The 20776-nt window shown below is 45.3% G+C and overlaps 1 protein-coding gene across 1 annotated transcript in view; it reads right to left on the reverse strand.

The window, feature by feature from the left end:
• sema4f (sema domain, immunoglobulin domain (Ig), transmembrane domain (TM) and short cytoplasmic domain, (semaphorin) 4F) overlaps nt 1-20776 on the reverse strand; it is a 208237-nt gene that overhangs the window by 90013 nt on the left and 97448 nt on the right. The window contains exons 4-5 of the mRNA XM_078224518.1: nt 2816-2914; nt 419-527 (exon numbers count right to left, since the gene is read on the reverse strand). Of these exons, the coding sequence (XP_078080644.1) occupies nt 419-527; nt 2816-2914 (208 nt within the window). The remainder of the gene's footprint in view (nt 1-418; nt 528-2815; nt 2915-20776) is intronic.

Consider the following 20776-nt stretch of genomic DNA (forward strand, 5'->3'; position numbering starts at 1 on the left):
GGAGTTTGCATGTCCTCCCCGTGTCTGTGTGGGTTCCTCCAGCTGTTCAGGTTTCCTCCCAGACTCCAAAGATGTGCAGGTTAGATTGATTGGCCATACTAAATTGCTCCTTAGTGTCAGGGGCATTATCATGTTAATACGTGGGATTAAGGGGATAGGGCCTGGGTGGGATTGTGGTTGGTGCAGACTCGATGGACCAAATGGCCTTTCTGCACTGTAAGGAATCTATGATTCTATGATGACTTCTGTTTTAAACTAATGGATAGAGATTGATTGCTATTAGTCAATAACTCCATCATTATTATATCATATGACTACCAGGAATAGGTTATTCTCGCTTCTCTGCACCTACAGGACAAAATCACAGTGCCAGTCAACTAAGAGCCAGAAAAACATCTTCCCTTCTCAAATCACTTACCTGCCAGAGTTGCAGCAAATGATTGCATTGGTTCAAATGGACATTTCCCTCGCCCATTCTCCATTCCTTGCACTCTATCCTCTGGTGTGTTGACGGAATTGGAGACATTCTGAAATACAGTGTTAAACATCTCTGAAGCTTGTATACTATAACGGATTTCTAACCCAAAGAGCACAAAAGCACATGGGGATAATTTCAACAAGCCACAGTGTGGGGGTGGAGTGGGGGGGCGGGATTGATAGGGAGAAACATAACAAAGAAAAACCAGACCCTAACCTACCCATTTTTGGTTTTAACAGAGGCAGATTGTGGGGTGGTCAGGATTCGGCTACATGGTCTATTCAGCCTCACTGAATCCCTACAGTGCAGGAGGAGACCATTCAGCCCATCGACACTGCTCCAACTCTCTGACAGAGCATCCTAACCATATTCTATCCCGTAACCCCACGTATTTATCCTGTTAATCCCCCTAACCTTACACATCTTGAAACACTAAGAGGCAATTTAGCATGGCTAATCAATCTAACCTGTACATTTTTGGATTGTGGGAGGAAACCAGAGCACCCGGAGGAAACTCACGCAGAAAAGGGGAGAACGTGCAAACTCCACACAGACAGTGACCCAAGCCAGGAATCGAATCTGTGTCCCTGGCACTGTGAGGCAGCAGTGCTAACCACTGTGCCACCGTGCCTGTACCACTACCATCCGCCGACCTCTTATTCTGAGACTGTGATCTCCAGACTCCCAGTCAGGAAAAACATCTTCCCAACATTTTTGAAAAACCTAGGAACCCCTAGCCTGTCAAGAACTTGTTAAGTCAAGAGCTTGTTAAGAACTTTATATGTTTCAATGGGCGCTTGTTGCACCGTTTATGGTCCAGGAAGAGTGTTCCCCCGTCCACTAGATTCATATGGTGGTACAGTGGTTAGCACTGCTGCCTCACAGTGCCAGGGACCCAGGTTCAATTCCTGGCTCGAGTCACTGTGTGGAGTTGCACGTTCTCCTCATGTCTGCGTGGGTTTCCTCCGGGTGCTCCGGTTTCCTCCCACAGTCCGAAAGACGTGCTGATTAGGTGCGTTGGCCATGCTAAATTCTTCCTCAGTGTACCCGAACAGGCGCTTGGAGTGTGGCAACTAGGGGATTTTCACAGTAACTTCATTGCAGCGTGAACTTTATATTATAAGTAACCTGCAATGAAGCCACCCACGATCAGCCTTCTTGATCTCTTTCACACGGAGTATGTCTTAACTCCCTAGGGCATGTGAGGAAGGAGACAGGGAGGGGAAAACCTAAAAATTAAAACCAGACCGCAACCTACCAGCTTTTGGCTTTAACAGAGGTAGGTTGAGTGTTGGGCAAGCAATTAATTATCAGAATGTTGGTCCATTTAAGGAGACTGTGACTAAGGAGGTATGGGGGGAAAATGGGCACCTTGCTTTGAAATACACACACAAATATAACGCACACAAATAACACAGCAATGAACATCAACCACAAGTGGGTATGATAACAAGCTATTAAAGACTTCATCCTTTCATTGGCTCACCCACCACCTTTTCTTCACCAACAGCTATATGCTCTCTGTTCCAAACACAAAATCCTCAATCTCATTTACAAAACCCCCCCTAGACAGTCTTTCGAAGCAACATCTTCTAGATCATATGCTTCCTGTGTCCAAACTCTTGTCCTCTATCCATTGAAATATGGGTTCAGATCTGTTGAAAACATAACTACCAACATCGCTCGGAAGGAAAGAGATCCTTGGTTAATGTCAACTCTTACCTTTGGATTTCAGTCCCATGAATCCTAAACTGGGTGTCCTCCTGACCAGTATAAACAGGAAGTAGGTTACTAACAATCTTCCCCATTCTGCCCATAGAAACCATAGAATCCCTAAAGTGCTGAAGCCATTCGGCCCATTGCGTCTGCACCAACAACAATCCCACCTAGGCCCTATCCCCATAACCCCACATATTTACCCTGCTAATCCCTCTGACCTATGCATCCCGGGACACTAAGGGGCAATTTAGCATGGCCAATGCACCCAACCCGCACATCTTTGGACTGTGGGAGGAAACCAGAGCACCCGGAGGAAACCCACTCAGACCCAGGGAGAAAGTGCAAACTCCACTCAGACACAGTGAACCAAGCCGGAAATCAAACCTGGGTCCCTGAGGTTGTGAGGCAGCGGTGCTAACCACTGAGCCACCGTGCTGCCCTACATCCACCCTTGTACTGGCATTTTGGACTGCCTGTTACGCTATTCTCAAACAATATTATACTATTAAAGAAGAAAGTGTCCCCTAAGTGCTTTAATGCTGGCGGAAAGAAGAGATATTTATTAATTTGGGCAACATTTGCCCTCATCACATCATTGAGTAATAAAAATGCACTTACAATATATGCACAGTGAGGATCAAAAGCATATGTCCCGCAGGCGAAGAGATGCGTTTCATTCCAGGCTTTTACAATGCGAATGTAGTTATAGCATTTATCCTATAACAACCAAAGCAGAAAAGTTAACCAACTGGAAACTGAATAACAAGACAAGAAATCATTTGCAATAGTTTTGCTTTGTGGACTTGCTGTCACACCCACACATTTGAACAACACAGTCATGAGAACAATTAATTTGGGCTCTGTTAGGCTTCCTTTCCTTTCTAAATTCAACGTATAGGCCTGTGATGTTAAGTACCTTTGAATCAATAACATAGATAGACTTGCATTGATACCTGGTCAAAGTTTATAAACCAGAAACAATAGTTTCAGTGCTTTTGCAGTTGACGGGTCTAAATATCAATTGGTGTTATGAAAAGGACTAAACAAAACATCTGTATTTTTGCATCATTATAATCAGCTAACCATTTTACACAGATTTCTTCTTTGACAAATAGGACCAAGAGGGTAATTATAATCATAATTAGAACATAGAAAGAAACATAGAAAAACTACAGCACAAAACAGGCCCTTCGGCTCCACAAGTTGTGCCGAACATATCCCTACCTTTTAGGCCTACCTATAACCCTCCATCCTATTAAGTCCCATGTACTCATCCAGGAGTCTCTTAAAAAGACCCTATTGAGTTTGCCTCCACCACCACTGACGGCAGCTGATTCCACTCGCCCACCACCCTCTGTGTGAAAAACTTCCCCCGAACATTTCCCCTGTACATACCCCCCAGCACCTTAAACCTGTGTCCTCTCGTAGCAGCCATTTCCACCCTGGGAAAAAGCCTCTGAGAGTCCACCCGATCTATGCCTCTCTTAGGTCTCCTCTCATCCTACGTCTCTCCAAGGAGAAAAGACCGAGCTCCCTCAGCCTATCCTCATAAGGCATGCCACTCAATCCAGGCAACATCCTTGTAAATTGCCTCTGCACCCTTTCAATCTTTTCCACATCCTTCCTGTAATGTGGCAACCAGAACTGAGCACAGTACTCCAAGTGGGGTCTGATGAGGGTCTTATATAGCTATAGCTATTGTAGCAGAAAATGATTCAATTCCAAACATAATGGCCGGAATTCTCCCAAAAAAATTATAAGTTCCCAATGTGCGGGAAAATGGAAGTATATCCCACCGGTTTTTTTGGTGTACTTATCGGAGTGAATCTCCAACACTCTGTGCATCACATAGTGCCCTAGCGGGATTCACTCTGGATCCGAGAAGCCGGCAGCATAGCGTGGAGCGGGCCACTGCGCATGCGCCGATCTGTCAGAGCGGAGATTGGTGCATGCGTACTAGCACCCCCAATTGCCAGCCTCCCGATCGTTGGCCTTCCTGATTGCTGGCCAGCACCACAACTACCATCACTGGCCTTCTGACTCATCCCACCCCATGATTGATGGCCTCCCAGACCTCGGTAAGAAGTCTCACAACACCAGGTTAAAGTCCAACAGGTTTATTTGGTAGCAAATACCAAAGCTTTTGGAGCTTGCTGCTCCTTCGTCAGATGGAGTGGTCTCTGTTCTCCAACAGTGCACAGACACAGAAATCAAGTTACAGAATACTAATTAGAATGCAAATCTCTACAGCCAGCCAGGTCTTAAAAGGTACAGAGAATGTGGTTGGAGGGAACATTAAACACAGGTTAAAGAGATGTGTATTGTCTCCAGACAGAACAGCTGGTGAGATTATGCAAGACCAGGGGCGAGCTGTGGGGGTTACTGATAATGTGACATAAATCCAACATCCCGGTTTAGGCCGTCCTCCTACCAGGTACACGGTACATACTCTTGCAACTCGGCCAACGTTGTCTACCTGATACGCTGCTGGAAAGGATGTCCCGAGGCATGGTACATTGGGGAAACCATGCAGCGCTACGACAACGGATGAATGAACACCGCTCGACAATCACCAGGCAAGACTGTTCTCTTCCTGTGGGGGAGCACTTCAGCAGTCACGGGCATTCAGCCTTGGATCTTCAGGTAAGCGTTCTCCAAGGCGGCCTTCACGACACACGACACGCAGAGTCGCTGAGCAGAAACTGATAGCCAGGTTCCGCACACATGAGGACGGCCTAAACCGGGATGTTGGATTTATGTCACATTATCAGTAACCCCCACAGCTCGCCCCTGGTCTTGCATAATCTCACCAGCTGTTCTGTCTGGAGACAATACACATCTCTTTAACCTGTGTTTAATGTTCCCTCCAACCACATTATCTGTACCTTTTAAGACCTGGCTGGCTGTAGAGATTTGCATTCTAATTAGTATTCTGTAACTTGATTTCTGTGTCTGTGCACTGTTGGAGAACAGAGACCACTCCATCTGACGAAGGAGCAGCAAGCTCCGAAAGCTTTGGTATTTGCTACCAAATAAACCTGTTGGACTTTAACCTGGTGTTGTGAGACTTCTTACTGTGCTTACCCCAGTCCAACGCCGGCATCTCCACATCATGACTCCCAGACCTCCCCAGGTCACTCTCTACAATACCAAACAGCCTCCCCCACCCCGTCAGCCCTGATCTCCCCGACCCCGCCCTCCAAAGTCTTGAACACCTGATCCCGATAACCAGCCCCGACCCACCCGGCAGGCCCAACCATGCACACCCCCCCCCCCCCACACCTCACCCCTGGGCCTGCTAATCTCATGAAAAAATTCATCTGAATGACATTTCCGTATGATAATCAGCTCCACGCCAATTTCCACCTAAAAACTTACCTTCGGAGAAACGCAGAGGCCGTGAATCCCCCAAAATGGCTGCCGCTGATATCTCCCAGCCCGCTGCGCTACTAGAGCAGCACAGCAGGCCAGGAGAATCACCCGCAGAACATTTGGTTTGGTTTATTATCATCACATGTTTTGGGATACAGTGAAAAGTATTGTTTCTTGTGCGCTATACAGACAAAGCATACCGTACATAGAAAAGGAAACTAGAGGGTGCAGAATGTAGTGTTACAGTCATAGCTAGGGTGTAGAGAAAGATCAACTGAATATAACATCTGCAAAGAAAAAACAATTCAATGCAAAAGAATCAGATTCTATTTGCTTGGACGTGTGTAGCCAGATTCCACATAACTAAAGGCCTTCATTAAAGAAAAAGCCACGACTGAAGGAAACTGCCAGGCAGGGGTCAACTAATATAGAGAACTTTGAACAATGGGGAAGGATGTCCAAAATACCCAGAAATCCCATCCTAGAAAGCCATTCCAAATAATAAAGGAATTAAAGTCTTTGCACCTCACCTTGACATTCATGCTCCTCTGTGACCACCAGTAACACCATCATTAGCAAACTTTCACCAACCCACACATGGGTCGTAAGTTTTTGCAAAGGAAAAACAAACCGGACTTCAATATAACACAAGGTCAATCAACTGCATTGTCATCAATAAATGTAACTGGCATTCTATTGGAAAATCTATTTCCTGATTCCCTCTGGACATTAATAATTAATCAGTCCAATTGATCCCCCTAATCACTAAATGCATTATTAAGCTTTACTTTTCAAAAGGATCTGTTAATGCAGCCTACAAAAAGAGTGCACAAACAAACAACCGGAATAGGGAAATCTTCACTGAACCAGTCCCACAAGAAAAGACAGATTTATTGTCCATTTGTCTCTATGTTCTATGTGGAATGACACTTGTGCAGCAGTTACCCCTGAATTAGCCCAATCCATCACGCAAACCAGCCTCCCATCCACTGAGACTGTCTACACTTCCCGCTGCCTCGGAAAATCAGCCAGCATTATTAAGGACCCCATGCACCCCGGACATTCTCTCTTCCACATTCTTCTGTCGGGAAAAAGATACAAAAGTCTGAGGACTTGTACCAACCGACTCAAGAACAGCTTCTTCCCTGCTGCCATCAGACTTTTGAATGGACCTACCTCGCATTAAGTTGGTCTTTCTCTACACCCTAGCTATGACTGTAACACTACATTCTGCACTCTCTCGTTTCCTTCTCTATGAACGGTATGCTTTGTCTGTATAGCGCGCAAGAAACAGTACTTTTCACTGTATACTAATACATGTGACAATAATAATAAATCAAATCAAGAGTATGTTGAACCAAGTGGGGGTCACAGAGGACAAAAATGAAATCTATGCAAAGCAACAGATGAAGGCTGAAGAGCAGAATCCTGACAATAAATACATCTTATTTAATCTGCCATGTCACGCGCTGTAAGAATTTTGTAAGTATCAAAGAGGTCACCCTTCATTCTTCAGAATTCTAGGGAACACACACACAGTCCCCTCAACTTCTCCTCATAAAACAACCGTGCCATCCCAGGGATTATTCTGGAGAACCTTCATTGCACTCCTCCTTTGGCATGGATATCCTTCCTTAGATAAGGGGACCAAAACTGTGCGCAACACTCCAGGTAAGGTCTCACCAAGGCTCGATATAACTATAGCAAGATATCCTGACTCCTCTACCGAATGTCCTTGCGATGAAGGCCCAACCACCTTCAGCTGCTGCAATAACCATCCCTCCATCAAAAGTTCACCTGATTAAGGAGCAGTACTCCGAAAGCTCATGATTCCAAATAAACCTGTTGGACTTTAACCTGATGTTGTGAGACTTCTTACTGTGCCCATCCCAATCCAACGCCGGCATCTCCACATCATCAAAAGTTCAGAAGCGGGGATGTTTGCTAGAGTGTTCTGTACCATTCACAACTCCTAATATAATGAAGCAGTCTACTTCCATATGCAACAAGACCTGGACAACATTCAAGCTTGGACTGATAAGTGGCAAGTAACATCTGCAAGTGCCAGGCTACGACCATCTCCAACAAGAGAGAATCTAAACATTTAAACATCTCCCTTTGATATTCAATGGCATTGCCGTCACTAAATCCCGTATCATCAACATCCTGGAAGGGGACGGTTAACCATCAACCAGAAATTGAACAGGACCAGCCATACAAATAGTGTAGCCACAACAGCAGGTACTGGGCATTCTGCAGCAAGGTTTTACCTCCTCCCCAAAGCCTGTCCATTCTTACATACAGGAGGGGTTCAGTTCAAACAGTGCTAACTTTTCCTCTTATCACCTGTAAACAGGTGTTTTATTTTTTTTAAAATAAACAGTGGCGTACTTCCAAACCCCTCATTTTTGTGAGATCTGATTTCTGCTGATAAGCCACAGTAAACTTGAGTCAGGATTAACTCAGAGAGTTAGTTTATTGCACACATTCAAACCCACAAAAAGGAGTGTCTGCAAATTCCCACTCCGCATTCATACAGCAAAGGAAGGAATAGAGAAAAGAAGGACCACAGAGGAAATTAATATTCATTTTTGCGTTCCAGAGTCAAAATTAAAGCCCAATGAGGAAGTCTTTTGCAGAAGTTGGGTGGCTGACGATTGGTTGTGTAAGCTTCACTTTTCCAGTGATGTTGATGTCACAGGATGAAGTAAGCATGCAGAGACTGAATCAGTTCTGTCGGCATTAGTACAAAATCTTTCCCGCAGTCAGGTTAGACGGGGGCCAGTTGTCCAACCTGGTCAGAGCATGCTTCTGTGTTGCCTGCCAGTCGGATATTGAACAGTAGACTGGGGAATGTGGTTCACAGGCTGATATTAACCTGCTCAGCAAGCCAGAGTCATAGGTTATGTGACTTTACTTCTCACGACAACTGAACAAAGAATGTTTATCCAGTGTTCGGAAATTGTCTTGGTTTCCAAGACTGATAACACCTCAACCATTATGGGTCGAAAAAGGTGCTATTTGTTGAGGGCCTGGTGTTTGGGAAGTCACTGTCTCCGTAGACTCACCGATTCCACTAACATGCTTAGCTTATCAAATGTGATAGTTTTCGTGTAGTTTTCTTTGATCTGTGCAGTTCAGGGTTGTCAGAAGTTTCCCAGACGTATAGAGATCTGGCATTTCCAAAACTGAGAAGTGAATGTTTTTTTGTTCCGGTGACTCACAGAGGGTCAGTCATTTTCACAGTAACTTCACTGCAGTGTTAATGTAAGCCTACTGGTGACACTAATAAATAAATTGAAAACTAAACTAAACTAATTGTCTTCAGCAGAAAATTCCAGTTTAAAAACAAAACTGTAATAAGGATAAAGTTTTAAAATATATAGTGTTGGGTTCTGTTCCGTAGCAATCCTCCCACCCTCAAAGAAAAAGGAATGAATTCTGTTTCATTTGCTTTGTGTGGCCTTGTGGAAGAAAAGCAGGAGGTCGAGAGGTATGCAGTCATTCTCTCATTCACACTGGAAAGTCAAATGCAACACAGTGAGCAGGGGCAATGGCTGCTCCCTGCTGCAGCTCTGAAGTTTAAACCTGGGACAGGGCATCTGCAAGGCACTATCCTCTCCTGCACTGTGGATAGTGTATATAGGCTGACCTGCGGCATTCAGAATCGATCTTCACTGAGGCTGAGGTGGGGCTGAGGGTGCGGGGGGAGGGAGGGAGGGGAGCGGGGGAGTCTATTCAGGCGATAGAGTTCTGAATTTTGCCCTGTTGGAGATTAGGTAAAAGCTAAGCATTTGACACAAGCAACGACAAAACCCTCCTCCAAAAACTCTCAGAACTCAGCGCTTCTTTAAATCCTGATTATGTATATTCTAAAGGGTCTGGGGCATTTCCAGGATGGTTGGTGTTCAGGGAATTAATAATGGTCAAGACTGGATGGGTCAAATGGCCTCTTCTGCACTATAGGGATGCTATGATTCTATGAAGTTCCCCTCCAAGACACAGCATTCTGCTCGGGGCTCTCTGCAGGGGAATTCTGGGTTTCTTGCTTGGTGATGGCAAGGCCTTTTGATCTTAGGGTTGAGCTGCTCTTGTTCATACCCAGTTGTTCAAACGCAGGCACTGTGGTCAGGCTGAGTGCAAGGTGATTGGGGGGTTTTAATGGAATTTTGGCCTCTTTCAGGGATTCCGGTCCCGCTTGAATGCGAGCAATCCTGAGGTGCTCCAGTTACTGTTGCTAGGTGGGATTGCGACAGGCAGCTAATCTTCTCCCAAACCTGGGCCAGTTTTTCTGGGCCCAGATGATTGGAAGACTGCCTTATGAAAGAGATCTCTCCCACATCTATACCAGGAAGGGCTACAAGGCCTTGTGTGCCAAACAGCGGGTAATAGACAGACCTAAGCAACTCCACAACCAATGGATCAGATCTAAGCTCTGCAGTCTTGCCACATCCAGCCATGAATGGTGGTGGACATTTAAACAACTCACTGGAGGAGGAGGCTCCACAAATATCCCCATCCTCAATGATGGAGGAGCTTAGCATCCCAGTGCAAAAGATAAGGCTGAAGCATTTGCAACAATCTTCAACCAGAAGTGCCGAGTGGATGATCCATCTCAGCCTCGTCCTCCTCCAGCATCACATATGTCAGCCTTCAGCCAATTTGATTCACTCCCCGTGGAAACAGGAAACGCTGAAGGCACTGGATACTGCAAAGGCAATAATAATATTCCGGCAATAGTATTAAAGACTTGTGCTCCAGAACTTGGTCTCTCTCCAGCCAAGCTGTTCCAGCACAACTATAACACTAGCACCTTCGCAGCAATTGGAAAATTGCCCAGATGTGCCATTTACATAAGGAACAGGACAAATTCAACCAGGCCAATTATCACCCCATCAGCCTACTCTCAATCATCAGCAAAGTGATAGAAGGGGTCACCAACTATGCTATCAAGCTGCACTAACTCAGCAATAACCTGCTCATGGGCACTCTGTTTGGATTTTGCCAGGGTCACTCAGCTCCTGACCTCATTACAGCCTTGGTTCAAACATGGACAAAAAGACGTGAACATCTAAGGTGAGAGTGACTGCACTTGATATCGGCAACATTTGACCGAGTATGGTATCAAGTATCAAAGAATCCCGACAGCGCAGAAAGAGGCCGTTTGGCCCATCAACTCTCTGAAACAGCATCTCACCCAGACCCTCTCCTCCGCCCTATCCCCATAACCCCAGACATTTAGCATAGCTAATCCACCTAACCTACACATCTTTGGACACTAAGGGGCAATTTAGCATGGCCAATCCACGTAACCTTTGGGCTCTGGGAGGAAACCAGAGCACCCAGAGGAAACTCATGCAGACACAGGGAGACTCCACAGTAACCCAAGGCCTGAATCAAACTTGGGTCCCTGGCGCTATGAGGCAGCATTGCTAAACACTGTACCACTGTGCCACCCTAGCAAGGAGCCCGAGTAAACTGGAGTCAATGGGAATTATTGGGAAAGCCCTCTGGAGATTGGAGTCATACCTGGCACAAAGGGAGATGTTTGTGGTGGTTGGAGGTCAATCATCTCAGCTTTCAAATATCACTACAGGAGTTCCTCAGGGTAGTGTCCAAAGACCCACCATCCTCAGCTGCTTCATCAATGACCTTCCTTCCATTAAAATGTCAGAAATGGGGATGTTCGCCGATGATTGCACAATGTTCAGCACCTCAGATACTGAAGCAGTCCATGTTCAAATGCAACAAGATCTGGACAATATCCAGGCTTGGGCTGACAAGGTGGCAAGTTACATCCGCACCACACGAGTGCCAGGCAATGACCATGTACAACAAGAGAGGATCTGGCTATTACCTCTTGACACTCAATGGTATTACCATCGCTGAGTCTCCCACTATCAAAATCTTGGTATTACCATTGACCAGAAACATGAACCAGACTAGCAATATAAATACTGTGGCCACCGCCCCCCCTGCCCCCACCCCTTTGGTGGATGGTCGGCTCCCGGTCTACTTCCCTGCTGCTTTTTGACTCAACGAGGCATCACCTTCCCGCTGTCTTATTGTATTTGGGCACTTTCCTGGTCCCATTTCAATTTGCCACAAAATTGTTGGCTAAACCAATCATTAGCACTTTGGCCGATGCATTTGGCTTGGGAAAGGATGCTCTCCTAACTTGTTGCATGCACTCTGGAACGCTTCTGCCTTCAAGTAGAGTCCAGCTCCTGCTATACTCCCTTGTAGCTCTTCAACTGGGTGGGATATGTCACTCCTTATCTGCTTAGCTGTTTGGGGACTCCCTTTGTCCCTATTTAGACAATTCATTAACTTTTTTTTTTCTGTTTTAAATAATTTGCTTCCTCTCCGGTTCTTCAACGATGTGGGGAATTTTCCTCACTATCTCTTTCCCTGCTCCTGGACTTCTCTCGTCTCTGTTTAATTCGAGGATATTCTGTGAGCCTGTTTTGCAATCTATTGGCACTTTCTGAACATCTTTGTTCAAGGTTTGGCCTTGTTAAATTCAAGCAGCTCTCGCTCAATGGTTGTGGGCACTAGTTCACCCTTCAGGGTCTCAAAACATTGGCACATTAGCACATAGTGCCATGCCCTCCAAGGAGTAAGTTTCTGCAGCAAGGGTCTCTGCTTCCTCTGCTACACTACCCACTGGGGCATCCATTGGGAGACTATACTTATGGAGCCCTATTAGACTGGGCTTTTCTCGCAACTTCCAGCACTCAAATCTGGAGAGACCGATTTTATTACAATGGGAACACACTGGTTGCTGGGTGTGCAAGAGGACTTCTCACACCCTCATCTGCATTGTCTTTTCTATCAAAACCACCCTGATTATCTTTCCAGGGGTAATGAGAATGATTTATAAATGGTCTGCTTGAGTGTCTAGGCCTTAGGAATCAAAATCCATTTCTCCTACACCAATCTTTGTTCCACTCATTCAATTCCCTAATCTTATTTGCCCTACATCAAATTGCTCATGTCTCAAGTAATAAGAACAGAAAACCTTTGAGGTTCTACTTTGAATAAGTACAGTACTTTGAGGTTCTGCTTTTAATTGAGCTCCTATATACTCTGAGCAGAACCTCCTTTCTAGTCCTACCTATGTCGCTGGTACCTGGACAACCACCACTGGATCCTCCCCTCCCACTGCAAGTTCCTTTCCTATCCAGAGCAGATGTCCTGAAGCCAGGCAGCACAGCCTCTACACTCTCAAACTATGTCTACTCCCTTCACTATATTGTCCTCTGCTACATTCCTGTTAGGATGTGGAAATGCCGGCGTTGGACTGGGGTAAACACAGTAAGGAGTCTAACAACATCAGGTTAAAGTCCAACAGGTGTATTTGGTAGCAAACGCCACTAGCTTACGGAGCGCTGCTCCTTCGTCAGATGGAGTGGAAATCCATATGCGCGATCTTCTTGGAGATCCTCTCCACATTCCTGTTAGCTCAGCCCCCTCCCCCAATCCACTCGAATGGCTTCCTGTCCCATGGCCTGTTTGCTCATCCAACCTGCATTCCCCACACTTGTCCATACAGGTTGCAAGCATCTTGAACCAAAGGTGGAGGGAGGTTCCTCCACGTCTACTTCCTCAATCCCCTTACCTGCCTCATTTGTAGCCACACTATCCTGTCCCTGACCACTGAGCAAAATAGAAGACCCTATCCGAAGGGGTGTGACCACCTCCTGGAAGTGTCCAGGTAACATTCCACATTGCAGTGTCCACGAATGGTTGATCAAATCTGATTATCCAAAGATACATAGAACCTATACTTCCAAACCCGTGGCCTCTACCAGTTAGTAGGACAAGGCCAGCAGTTTTACCTCCAAACCACATCCCATCCTGACTTGGAACTACCATCGCTGTTCCATCACTGCCACCAGACCTAAATCCTCACACCACCTTCCTAACAGCACCGTGAGGGTTCTGTACAATCCAGGGTCAGAAACTCCAAAGTGTTTTATAAAATCAACCTGGACCATAAGTTTTGCAATTTGAATTTGGCTCGGGTAAGCATAAGATATTTCACTCTAGGTTTGATTCAAATGACCCACTAGGGAGCTTTTACCAAACAAAGTTTATTTAAGAATACAGTTAACAAATAATAAGACAATTACCAATTACAAACAAGAAAAAAAAATCCTTAACAAGCTCAATGTACTGTTCCAAACAAACACTCTTACAAAAATACACCCGTCCCAGGTTTAGCATAGAAAATAAGAATGCCCATGGGATTTTTCCGCTCTGCAACACTTGCTGTGAATGAGTCCTTTGGATGGAGAATTGAAACTCCATTCTGGAACTCCCAGGTAGAGACTGAGCCACTGTTTGCCTCGAGCTACCAAACCACCAACAGCAACATTTTCAATCCAGAAAAGTAAGAAAGACTGTTTCCAACCAGCCAGCAGAATTTCTAATACCAGAGAGAGACACAGAAGAAACACACTGCTTTTCAGTCTGGAGACCAGCAGCTTCTAACTAGCCAGCAACCAAAAATGAAAGAACTTTTCCCACCCGACCTGTCAATCATTCTTCCCCCAACAATTCAAAAGGGTTGTAAAACTCATAAAACTTCAGGACATCGCATTAGCCCAGATTAAAAATAAACAAGAAGCCTATTATATGACTCTAACAACAATAAAATAACACCTCCTCCACACCGGTGCCCCACAAGGCTGTGTTCTCAGCCCCTACTATACTCCTTATATTCGATTTTCAAGTTGGCTGACAACACCACTGTAGCGGGTTGGATCTCAAACAATGGTGAGACAGAGTACAGGAAAGAGATAGAGAAACTGGTGAACTGGTGCGGCAACAATGATCTCTCCCTCAATTTCAATAAAACGAAGGAGATTGTCATCGGCTTCAGGAAGCGTAAAGGAGAACATGCCCCTGTCTACATCAATGTGGACGAAGTAGAAAGCTTCGAGAGCTTCAAATTTTTAGGTGTCCAGATCACCAACAACCTGTCCTGATCCTCCCATGCCGACACTATAGTTAAGAAAGCCCACCAACGCCTCTACTTTCTCAGAAGACAAAGAAAATTTGGCATGTCAGCTACGACTCTCACCAACTTTTACAGATGCACCATAGAAAACATTCTTTCTTGATATGGCTCCTGCTCTGCCCAAGACCGCAAGAAACTACTAAAGGTCGTGAATGTAGCCCAATCCATCACGCAAACCAGCCTCCCATCCATTGACTCTGTCTACACTTTCCGCTGCCTCGGCAAAGAAGCCAGCATAATTAAGGACCCCACGCACCCCGGACATTCTCTCTTCCACCTTCTTCCTTCAGGAAAAAGATACAAAAGTCTGAGGTTACGTACCAACCGACTCAAGAACAGCTTCTTCCCTGCTGCTGTCAGACTTTTGAATGGAGTTACCTTGCATTAAGTTGATCTTTCTCTACACCCTAGCTATGACTGTAACACTACATTCTGCACTCTCTCGTTTCCTTCTCTATGAACTTATAGCGCGTAAGAAACAATACTTTTCACTGTAAATATATGTGACAATAATAAATCGAATCAAATCAAAATAAAAGGACATCGACTCAGACAGGTCAGCAACAAGTACAGAAGGCCCTCTTAAAAGAACTGCAGAAACATGATTAAAATACATTTCATAAAGGCACAGCAGCGTCACAGTTCCAACACCAGATGGACTACAGCGACTTGCTACCAGGTTCTCAGGAGCAGTTAGGGATGGGCACCGAAATGCTGGTCGTGCCAGCAACACTCAATCCCTGAAAGAGTTAAAAATAACACTCTTCAGAGCTTGAAGGTCCTGCCCTCACCCGACCCTGTCCTGAATTTCCATTGTGCTGCCTGAAAATCTCAGTCTTGAAATGGTCTCATCATCCACCGACTTGGATCAGGAGAGACCAAAGCAAGTGTTTCTATTAGAATTTATTTAGCTTTATATGGCCTAGGAGTGATGGTGCTGCTCTTAGAACATAAGAACATAAGAATTAGGAGCAGGAGTCGGCCATCTGGCTGCTCGAGCCTGCTCCGCCATTCAATAAGATCATGGCTGATCTTTCCGTGGAATCATATCCACTTAGCCTCCCGCTCACCATAACCCTTAATTCCTTTACTGTTCAAATATTTATCTATCCTTGTCTTAAAAACATTCAATGAGGAAGCCTCAACTGCTTCACTGGGCAGGGAATTCCACAGATTCACAACCCTTCGTGTGAAGAAGTTCCTCCTCAACTCAGTCCTAAATGTGCTTCCCCTTATTTTGAGGCTATGCCCCCTAGTTCTAGTTTCACCCGCCAGTGGAAACAACTTCCCTGTTTCTATCTCATCGATTCCATTCATAATTTTATGTTTCTATAAAATCTCCCCTCAGTCTTCTGAATTCCAATGAGTATAGCCCCAGTCTACTCAGTCTCTCCTCATAAGCCAACCCTCTCAACTCCGGAATCAACCTAGTGAATCTCCTCTGCACCCCCTCCAGTGCCAGTATATCCTTTCTCAAGTAAGGAGACCACAACTGTAGACAGTACTCTAGGTGTGGCCTCACCAGCACCTTATACAGCTGCAACATAATCTCACTCTTTTTAAACTCCATCCCTCTAGCAATAAGGGACAAAATTCCATTTGCCTTCTTAATTACCTGCTGCACCTGCAAACCTTGATATTCCTGCACAAGGACACCCAGGTCCCTCTGCATAGCAGCATAGTGCAATTTTTTACCATTTAAATAATAGTCTATTTTGCTGTTATTCTTGCCAAAATGCATGACCTCAATTTACCAACATTGTACTCCATCTGCCAGACCCTGCCTGGCCCACTCACTTAGATTATCTATATCCCTTTGCAGACTTTCAGCATCCTCTGCCACCCATCTTAGTGTCATCTGCGAATTTTGACACACTACACTTGGTCCCCAACTCCAAATCATCTATGTAAATCGTAAACAATTGAGGTCCCAACACTGATCCCTGAGGCACACGATTAGTCACTGATCGCCAATCTGAAAAACATACATTTACCCCCACTCTTTGCTTTCTGTTAGTTAACCAATCCTCTATCCATGCTAATACATTACCCGTAATACCGTGCACCTTTATCTTATGTAGCAGTCTTTGGTGCGGCACCTTGTCAAATACCTTCTGGAAATCCAGATACACCACATCAATGACCACTGCACATGTAATGTTCTCAAAGAATTCCACCAAATTAGTCAAACATGACCTTCCCTTCATGAACCCATGCTGCGTCTTACCAATGGGACAATTTATATCCTGACCCAGTGCTGCTGTGCTGCTCTCTTCACCCAGAGAGTGGTCGGCCTGTGGAATTCACTACCACAGAAAATAATTGAGCCAAAACATTGAATGTTTTCAAGAAACAGTTAAATATAACACTTGAGGCGCAGGGGATCAATGGATATGGGGGGAAGACGGGATCAGACTATTGAGTTGGATGATCAGTCATGATCATAATGAATGGCAGAGCAGAGTCGAAGGGCCGAATGGCCTCCATCTGTTCCTATTTTCTACGTTTCATACAAGGAAACATAATGTATTTCTCCACCAGGCTTTCCCACCCGCAGAACAGCCTTACCATCAAGGATAATTAAAAATGAGGTTAGGGTCACAAATATTAACAAGTGACCACCCAACAAAAACAGACACATCCAAAGCTTAAGGAAAACTTAAAATCTGGCACATTTGATTTAGAGTCATAGAGGTTTAGAGTATGGAAACAAGCCCTTCGGCCCAACTTGTCCATGCCGCCCCTTTTTTAAAAAACCCCTAAACTAATCCCAATTGCCCGCATTTGGCCCATATCCCTCTATACCCATCGTACCCATATAACTATCTAAATGCTTTTTAAAGGATAAAATTGTACCCGCCTCTACTACTACCTCTAGCAGCTTGTTCCAGACACTCACCACCCTCTGAAAAAATTGCCCCTCTCGACACTTTTGTATCTCTCCCCTCTCACCTTAAACCTATGCCCTCTAGTTTTAGACTCCCCTACCTTTGGGAAAAGATGTTGACTAGCTGATCTGTGCCCCTCATTATTTTGTAGACCTCTATAAGGTCACCCCTCAGCCTCCTATGCTCCAGAGAAAAAAGTCCCAGTCTATCCAGCCTCTCCTTGTAACTCAAATCATCAAGTCTCGGTAGCATCCTAGTAAATCTTTTCTGCACTCTTTCTAGTTTAATACTATCCTTTCTATAATAGGGTGACTAGAATTGCACAATGTATTCCAAGTGTGGCCTTACCAATGTCTTGTACAACTTCAACAAGACGTCCCAACTCCTGTATTCAATGTTCTGACCGATGAAACCAAGCATGCCGAATGCCTTCTTCACCACTCTGTCCACCTGTGACTCCACTTTCAAGGAGCTATGAATCAGTACCCCTAGATCTCTTTGTTCTGTAACTCTCCCCAACACCCTACCATTAACTGAGTAAGTCCTGTCCTGGTTCAATCTAGTAAAATGCATTACCTCGCATTTGTCTAAATTAAACTCCATCTGCCATTCGTCAGCCCACTGGCCCAATTGATCAAGCTCCCGCTGCAATTGGAGATAAACTTCCTCACTGTCCACCATGCCACCAATCTTGGTGTCATCTGCAAACTTACTAACCATGCCCCCTATATTCTCATCCAAATCACTAATATAAATGACAAATAACAGTGGGCCCAGCACTGATCCCTGAGGCACACCGCTGGTCACAGGCCTCCAGTTTGAAAAACAACTCTCTACAACCACCCTCTGGCTTCTGTTAAGAATGATGTGGAGATGCCGGCGTTGGACTCGGGTAAGCACAGTAAGAAGTCTCACAACACCAGGTTAAAGTCCAACAGGTTTATTTGGTAGCAAATACCATAAGCTTTCAGAGCGCTGCCCCTTCGTCAGATGGAGTGAAAATCTGTTCTCCAACAGTGCACAGAGACACAGAAATCAAGTTACAGAATACTAATTAGAATGCAAATCTCTACAGCCAGCCAGGTCTTAAAGGTACAGATAATGTGGGTGGAGGGAACATTAAACACAGGTTAAAGAGATGTGTATTGTCTCCAGACAGAACAGCTAGTAAGATTCTGCAAGATCAGGGGGAAAGCTGTGGGGGTTACTGATAATGTGACATAAATCCAACATCCCGGTTTAGGCCGTCCTCATGAGTGCGGAACTTGGCTATCAGTTTCTGCTCAGCGACTCTGCGTGTCGTGTGTCGTGAAGGCCGCCTTGGAGGACGCTTACCTGAAGATCCAAGGCTGAATGCCCGTGACTGCTGAAGTGCTCCCCCACAGGAAGAGAACAGTCTTGCCTGGTGATTGTCGAGCGGTGTTCATTCATCCGTTGTCGTAGCGTCTGCATGGTTTCCCCAATGTACCATGCCTCGGGACATCCTTTCCTGCAGCGTATCAGGTAGACAACGTTGGCCGAGTTGCAAGAGTAGGTACCGTGTACCTGGTAGATGGTGTCCTCACGTGAGATGATGGCATCCGTGTCGATGATCCGGCACGTCTTGCAGAGGTTGCTGTGGCAGGGTTGTGTGGTGTCATGGTCACTGTTCTCCTGCAGGAAAGGATGTCCCGAGGCATGGTACATTGGGGAAACCATGCAGACGCTACGACAACGGATGAATGAACACCGCTCGACAATCACCAGGCAAGACTGTTCTCTTCCTGTGGGGGAGCACTTCAGCAGTCACGGGCATTCAGCCTTGGATCTTCAGGTAAGCGTTCTCCAAGGCGGCCTTCACGACACACGACACGCAGAGTCGCTGAGCAGAAACTGATAGCCAAGTTCCGCACACATGAGGACGGCCTAAACCGGGATGTTGGATTTATGTCACATTATCAGTAACCCCCACAGCTTTCCCCCTGATCTTGCAGAATCTTACTAGCTGTTCTGTCTGGAGACAATACACATCTCTTTAACCTGTGTTTAATGTTCCCTCCACCCACATTATCTGTACCTTTAAGACCTGGCTGGCTGTAGAGATTTGCATTCTAATTAGTATTCTGTAACTTGATTTCTGTGTCTCTGTGCACTGTTGGAGAACAGATTTTCACTCCATCTGACGAAGGGGCAGTGCTCCGAAAGCTTATGGTATTTGCTACCAAATAAACCTGTTGGACTTTAACCTGGTGTTGTGAGACTTCTTATTCTGTTAAGAAGCCAATTTTGTATCCATTTAGATACCTCACCCTGGGTCCCGTGAGATTTAACTTTATGCAACAACCTACCATGTGGTACCTTGTCAAAGGCCTTGCTAAAATCCATGTAGACAACATCAACTGCACTGTCCTCATCTACCTTCTTGGTTACCCCTTCAAAAAACTCAATTAAATTTGTGAGACACGATCTTCCACTCACAAAGCCATGCTGACTGTCCCTAATCAGTCCTTGCATCTCTAAATACCTGTAGATCCTGTCTCTCAAAATACCTTCCAACAATTTACCCACCACAGATGTGAGGCTAACTGGCCTGTAGTTCCCAGGCTTTTCCCTGCAGCCATTTTTAAACAAAGGCACAACATTTGCCACTCTCCAATCTTCAGGCACCTCACCCGTGACGATCGATGATTCAAATATCTCGGCTAGGGGACCCGCAATTTCCTCCCTAGCCTCCCACAACGTCCTGGGATATACCTCATCAGGTCCCGCAGATTTGTCTACCTTGATGCGCTTTAAGACTTCCAGCACCTCCTTCTCTGTAATATGTACACTCCTCAAGACATCAATATTTAATTCCCCAAGTTCCCTAACATCCATGCTTTTCTCAACAGTAAATACTGATGAGAAATATTCATTTAGGATCTCACCCATCTCTTGTGGATCCGCACATAGATTGCCTTGTTGATCCTTAAGAGGCCCTACTCTCTCCCTTGTTACTCTTTTGACCTTTATGTATTTGTAGAAGCTCTTTGGATTCTCCTTTGCCTTATCTGCCAAAACAATTTCATGCCCCCTTTTTGCCTTCCTGATTTCTCTCTTAACTCTACTCCTACACCACCTATACCCTTCAAGAGATTCACTTGATCCCAGCTGCCTATGCATGTCATGTGCCTCTTTCTTCTTCTTGACCAGGGCCTCAATATCCCGCATCATCCAGGGTTCCCTACTTCTGCCAGCCTTGCCCTTTACTCTAAGAGGAATGTGTTTACCCTGAACCCTGGTTAACACACTTTTGAAAGCATGCCACTTCCCAGA

Source organism: Mustelus asterias, chromosome 1, assembly GCF_964213995.1.
Source record: "Mustelus asterias chromosome 1, sMusAst1.hap1.1, whole genome shotgun sequence".
NCBI classification, from domain to species: Eukaryota; Metazoa; Chordata; class Chondrichthyes; order Carcharhiniformes; family Triakidae; genus Mustelus; species Mustelus asterias.